This window comes from Eleutherodactylus coqui, chromosome 1, assembly GCF_035609145.1.
Source record: "Eleutherodactylus coqui strain aEleCoq1 chromosome 1, aEleCoq1.hap1, whole genome shotgun sequence".
Classification (NCBI taxonomy): domain Eukaryota; kingdom Metazoa; phylum Chordata; class Amphibia; order Anura; family Eleutherodactylidae; genus Eleutherodactylus; species Eleutherodactylus coqui.
The window spans coordinates 415757423-415764432 of record NC_089837.1 but is presented as its reverse complement, the minus strand read 5'-3'; the positions used below and the strand labels follow the sequence as shown (position 1 = coordinate 415764432).

Here is a 7010-nt window from a genome sequence, read left to right as displayed (position 1 = left end):
GACCATTTTGTGTATGTAGATCCTGTGCAGACATATATTGTATACAGTTTTATTCAATAGTAGTTTTCCTTCCTACATGCCCTCTATGCTTGATTACCTATAAAGTATTTGGCATTTAGAGAAATGTTATTTCATCACATCTAATGTACATACTCTTTAAAGACTGGATGAATAAGTAACTATATCACACTTTAATTGCTTGAAATTAAGAAAAGATTAAGAATAGAGATGAGCAAACGTACTCGGCCACGCCCCTTTTTCGCCCGAGTATCGCGATTTTCGAGTACTTTCGTACTCGGGCGAAAAAAATTAAGGGGACACCGTGGGTGAGTGGGGGGTTGCAGCGGGGAGTGGGGGGGAGAGGGAGAGAGAGAGGGCTCCCCCCTGTTCCCCGCTGCTACCCTCCGCACCGCCACGCCTCCCCCCGCCCCCCGAATCTTTTCACCCGAGTACTGAAGTACTCGAAAATCGCGGTGCTCGATCGAGTAATTACTCGAAACGAGTACGTTCGCTCATCTCTAATTAAGAAGAATTCAAACAAATAACGATAAGGTATTACTTTGCTACCAATGGTAATCTATACTTACAGATGTAGCAATTGCTAACATGACTGGTGCATCGTGATAACACGATTTAAAGCACTAAAGTATAGCGTAGTTAAGTTATAACACATTAAATATCAAGTTAACATTTGCTACATTTTTCATTGTAAGTTCTTTGAGGTAAGGGCTAACAAATCAAAAAGCAAGGAGAAAAAAGTAGAAACTATTCCTATTATTAAATCATTTCATCTTTAAAAAGCAGTTTTTAATTACTGAATAAAGTTGCTAAGAAACATGGGGTATGGACAAAGACATTAGTGGCATAGGGTGCTTTTACATGGGACGACCTGCCGGGCATCTACTCTCCACAAGTCACCCCACCAATGATCGTTCCTATGCTTTTACACCGGAACGATCATTGCTAGTGAATGGAGGCCGAGCGGACCAGGAATCATTCCTGCCAGCCCACCTACATTAACAGCAAACAGGCAGTCGTTAATAGATGAAAAACTGTCTATTTACATGGCGCAATCTGTTGTTCAGTTGTTGGGCATGCAGAAATTGAACGACGAATGAATTTGTCGTACATGCATTTAGACTAAATGATAATCATTCAGATTCTCACTAATCACGAGACTCTAAATGATCTTTCGACCCGTGGAAAAGAGCCCATAAAGTAGTTGTCAATGTTTTTTTTAAATTTTCATAGAGACCAATGGGATGATAGAGTAGTGGAAATGTTGGCAGTAAACATATGTTTAGGTGTCCTACATTGACAGTCCTCTAAATATGAAAATACCACTTCATATGCAAACGCACAAGATAATATGGATAAAGTCATGATACTATAGAGGTCCATGTCGTGCTACCCCATAGTGCATGACCTGTATATATTAATAAATATAATTCATTGTAGTTGAAAGCGCACACAATGATTCAAAGGAATTAGTTCAAGCCTCTAGTTCACTGTAAAAATTTCACTATACATGCAGAATATATAGTTAATATACCCCCCCTTTTCATGTTGGTGCCTGGTTCATCCCATTCACAGTCGTTTCCTAATGTATATAAAATGGCTTCCAGATTTTTAGACTACCCTATACACAATGTGCTTTGGTAGTCTGAGACACTCCCGCCTGCTCTCGGATGGACCAGCAATAATGACATCAACACTGTGTCTGTCTTCTATTTTTCCCTGCAGCTCCCTCATCCCAAGAGCAGAGGAAAGGGTCTCAGACTATCGAAGCACACTTTTATAGAATAATCTTAAAAGTTAGTGGCCATTTGTATGCACGAAGAGGAGACTAGAAATGGGACAAACCTCTGGAGCAACATAATAATATAATAATAATCTTTATTTGTATAGCACCAACTTATTCTGCAGAGCTTTCAGAGCACGGGGAACACAAACAATACGACAATTAAACGTGGTATACAGTTATTTGGAAACAAACAGGGTGGGGGTGATATGGGCAGGAGATGAGGCACAAGGGAACACAAACAGTTCAATAATTACATGTGGTATTTAGGAATTAGGAAACAAATGGGGGCGGGGGTGATAGGGAGGTACAGGGGCAGAAGATGTACACGACAGGCAAAGTAGAAAGTATCGGGAGCCAATAGGGAGGGGCAGGGGGCATGTTGTGGCGGGTAGGGGATTAGATCAGGAGATTTGGTATGCTTCTTTGAAGACGTGCGTTTTTAAGGCGCATCTGAAGTTCCATGCATCGTAAATTATATGGATGTTTTGCGGTAATGCGTTCCAGAGGACCGGTATCGCTCTAGTGAGGTCCTGGAGGTGAGCATGTGAGGTTCAGGCTTAAAGGAGTGGATTGGAGTGTGCGGGCTGGGTGATATATGGACAGGAGGGAAGCGATGTATGGTGGTGCGGCGCCATGGAGAGCTTTGTGGGTGAGAATAAGGAGTTTTAATTTAGTTCTGTAATGGATGGGCAGCTAGTGCATGACTGGCATAGTGCATTGGCATCTGAGAAGCCACTGGATAGGGAGATGAGTCTAGTTGCTGTATTTAATATGGATTGGAGAGGGGAGAGTCTAGTGTGGGGAAGGCGGATGAGCAGCAAGTTGCAGTAGTCGAGTCGGGAATGGATGAGGGTGACAACGAGTGTCTTTAGCGTGTCCTTGGTGAGAAACGGACAGTTTTTAGCTATATTACTAAGGTGCAGGTGGCATGTTTGGGCCAGAGATTGGATATGGGGAGTAAAAGAAAGGTCAGAATCCAGTGTGACCCCAACACAGCGGGATGCTGTCTGGGGGTTATAATGGTGCTAGATACTGACATGGAGATGTTGGGGCGAGGTTGGCTGGAAGGCAGAAAGATGAGAAGGTCAGTTTTTGAGAAGTTAAGTTTGAGAAAATAAGGTATATTAACTACACATTCTGCATGCATCCTGAAATGTTTCCTGTGAATTGGAGGTTCACTTTAAGCAGTCATTAGCATCATCTAGTGAACAAAGACCATCGTGCTATGGCTGTTTACCCCTTAAAGACTACATGTGAATAAGTAGCTACCAGTTAAAAGAATCTTCTTCTATGTCCCAAAGTAGAAAGTTTGTAAGAATTCTTGAAAAAAAAATATTACAAAGTCTTAACAATATTTTATTGAAAAATATTGCTTGGTTCATAAAAAGGATGTGAAATTGTATATACAATATTTTATTTAAAAATTACAGCGTGAATTGAAATGTATAGTTCAGGTTCTTTCACAGAAAAGTTATGTTGGGAGTACAATATGGAAGACTTTACAAGCTCCAGTTGTTTTAAACACAAACAATACTTATTACCAGGTTGAAATGAAATGTTGCAGGAATACAATTTCAGATTTAACATTAAAAACAACTTTTAATGTGTTATAACAAAATAAATTACATTTTATGTGCATAAAACTAGATATGTGTAGAAACCAAAATTTGTACACTTTCTAGGACTAATTTATGAGTTCAGTCTTTAAAGGGGTACACAGAAATTAGAAAAGTATGTGAAATCTATGTCGACTGGATTCCTAATATTATGTTCTGACATTTTCTTCCAGTTACTTATGGTGAAAAGATGTCGTTTCAGTTAACACATCAAAAAGACAAAATATATCTCCCTTTAACACTACAATGTACAGCTACAATAAGAAGATGGGCAGTGATCATACCTTACAGTAGTGGGTTGACAGTGACCTGTCAAGTCAATACTCAGTATCAGTGGAAGTATATCAAGTGTTCAGGGTTTTGTTATTTAAGAACTTTAAAATTAAAAGAACTCTATAAAAATATGTCTGGTGTCTCGACTTACTCATTGGCCAGATACCAACCCTATGAGTTATGTTTTAGGGCTTTAATGACTTAATATACAAATAAAACTGGCTGACATTAACTCTTCTCTCCACCAGATTCTTACAATTTTCTGAATTAATACTGTGACTTCAGGACAAATATGTACATGCCTGCATGCGTTAAAACTATAAAGGCTTCTTAAGAACCAACAGAGTGACAAAACATATTGTCTAAAATTATCGTCCTAATCACTAGTAGTCTACTGCATACATAATACCTTCTGTGTGACTGTGTCTATGTACACGTGGCCTGCAACACAAATAGACAAATCATTTTTTTTCCTGATCCTCGCGGTGGTAAAGAATAAAGTTATACTCATTGTTTGGTTGATTCTGGAGAAGAGGCTCAAGAACACAAAGTCATTAGTTTACATTCAGCAAAAAGAGTTCATTTATGTTAAATACAGTAGTTCAGTTTCCAAGAGCAGGTGGATTCCATTGTAGAATAAAATTGTTATGAAGAAAACATTTTTACTAAGTAAAAATTCTTGTGTCTGTTCTTTTTTTTAAATTTTTTTTTTTTTCCATTTTAGTGCATGCCCTTTAAGGAATCTTCTTATCAAACCATCTCTGCTGGTTTAGGTGTGAGAAAGCATTTTTTTTAGAATTTTAAGTGGATGCTGCTGGAAAGTTCTGCTGTGCTCCGTTAAAGAAATATACAAGTTCCTTTAAAAACACGATAGAAGAATGTTGGTTGTTGATAGTTACAGTCTTTACAGAATAGCAGCAGCACCTCACAAGAAGTCCGACAAGTAGAGTGCTACTGATAGTTAGGAAACCTTTCAGACTCTCCAGTAGTCCCAGGTCTGACAATGCAGTATATTCCAGGAACATCTGTATAGAAATGGAGTGTTTTTACTTTCAAAGCATTTACATCCTTCAGACTTTGCAATTAGTCTACAGAATGTTCCCACAGAGTCTTCAGCTGTTGCATATCTGTCTTCAGTACATAACACTGGTCTTTAAATACAGTCTTCCATCTGGAAAGAAAGTAATAAGAGTTGGGGTTTAATTTATCTCTGTAACATCCATTACACTTATATCTGTGGAAAAACAATGAGATTTTACGAAAACATCATTGGACCATAAACTGAACGAAGACTGACACTATATTACGCATTGGATAACAATCTGGCGCCCGCTAAATCTCTATACATTTCAGAAGATATTTACACAGGACAGAACTTATGGTTTTGCATTCATAGGTTCTCATTTTTGTGCAACTAGTAGGCCATTTGTTAAACTGGACTTGTCTCCTCCACTCGGTGAAGGCATCTGCAGGCTACATGCATATTCATCATTCAGTTACCACATATTAGTTGGAATGTAAGGGCTCCTTCACACTGGCAATCGCAAGAAAATCGTGACTTCTTACCATGATTTTTGAGCGTCTGCACTGCTTTTTCTCGCAAAAACATTGCTGACTTTTGTGACTTTCTCGTGCGTTTTTTTCACATGATTTTGACGCAATTTGTTTTGCGCAAAAGTCAATAGAACTTTCTAATGCTCAAAACGCATTACATCCCACGAAAATCGCATGTTTGTGCTTTGTGATACGATAAAAAGGAGGCTTTATAGTGAAATATGAGAGATTAAAAAAAACGCAAATGCAGAAAGATTGGGCATGCCGCCATTTTTTTTCTCGCAACATCGTATAAGAATCGTATTGAAAATCATTGGTTTCATAATTCTGCATTTTCACTCACTCTCGCACGGCGCCAAAATCGTGCAATTTTATCGCCAGTGTGAAGGCGCTCTAAATCAGACATAGCTACAGATATAGAAGTCGCCAAACTGTCATTTACTACTTTGAGATTTTATTACCCGAAATCATGTAACCTTAGTCGCCTCAGTCAGTAAAGATATTACAATTAGAGATGAGCGAGCGTACTCGGCCACGCCCCTTTTTCGCCCGAGTACCGCGCTTTTCGAGTACTTCCGTACTCGGGTGAAAAGATTCGGGGGGTGCCGTGGGTGAGTGGGGGGTTGCAGCGGGGAGTGGGGGGAAGAGGGAGAGAGAGAGGGCTCCCCCCGTTCCCCGCTGCTACCCCCCGCGCCGCCACGCCTCCCCCACCCCCCGAATCTTTTCACCCGAGTACTGAAGTACTCGAAAATCGCGGTGCTCGATCGAGTAATTACTCGAAACAAGTACGTTCGCTCATCTCTAATAACAATAGATTATCTGCAGTCCTATGTAAAACTACAGATACTGTAATACATCTGAATCACAGCTGAATCACAGAGAAAATATGTGATCTCACAAACTGCCATATGAGAAACTAATAGTAGTATCTATCGAAAGAAATGCTTCAATATCCTCTTCCCGACCGCCTCATGTAAATGATAGTACGCTGAGCTGCCGTATATATTTTCTGTCCTGCTATTGGAGCTTCATGGAAGTTCTAGCTATGGCTGTAACTAGTTCTAACATTGGCTGTGACTAACAAGCCTCTGACTCGGGTGCCGAGATCGGGAGCTGATTGGTTCAAGTCCCAATAACGGCGCCTGGATCACAGATTGTGACTTTAACTCATCCTATTCTGCAGGAACACCCATGAGTGGCTGGGCCCCGCAACACAGGAGCAATCAGCTGTCACAGCAACTGCATCAGCTGATCGTTCCAGAGCTGCAAGGACCCGCTGATTGCAGCATTTCCTGCAGGATTAGATGTGCGTGACACTAACTGCTTCAATGCAGAAGTGCTGCTTTCTCATTCCGGTATTTGCTAGGGAATCCCTGTGACGTCAGTAATGGCTGTTATCATTGGTCTGTATGTGGGGGCAGCAGCAACACGTAGCTAATGTGTTCCCTGTTATCCACTGCTCTTACAGTGAAAAAAAGTAATATGTGTAAAAAAAATAAAATGTGAAAAAAGATAAATTTAAAAAGTAAAAAAAAAATAACAAGCCATCCTCCCCCCAAAAACACCAATTAGAGACATCCAGCGTGACACAAATGTATTTTGCAGGAGCGAGAGGTGCTCATACATTAATACGCACCTGTCACGCAGAACGATTGTTACACAAAACATAGAATAATTACCCCCAGCCACAAATTTTATTCTCTCTTACCCCAATTCTTTTGTGCTTTTACTCAGGGCCTATTTACACATTTGTATGCAAGTTG

The 7010-nt window shown here is 40.1% G+C and overlaps 1 protein-coding gene across 11 annotated transcripts in view; it reads right to left on the bottom strand.

The window, feature by feature from the left end:
• Positions 1 to 3181: 3181 nt before the first annotated feature.
• The window catches only part of DACH1 (dachshund family transcription factor 1), a 326316-nt gene continuing 322487 nt past the window's right edge, over positions 3182 to 7010 (bottom strand). For all 11 annotated transcript variants that reach the window (XM_066581217.1, XM_066581254.1, XM_066581226.1 and 8 more), the window contains one exon: positions 3182 to 4864. In XM_066581217.1, the coding sequence (XP_066437314.1) occupies positions 4827 to 4864 (38 nt within the window). In that variant the 3' untranslated portion in view covers positions 3182 to 4826. The remainder of the gene's footprint in view (positions 4865 to 7010) is intronic.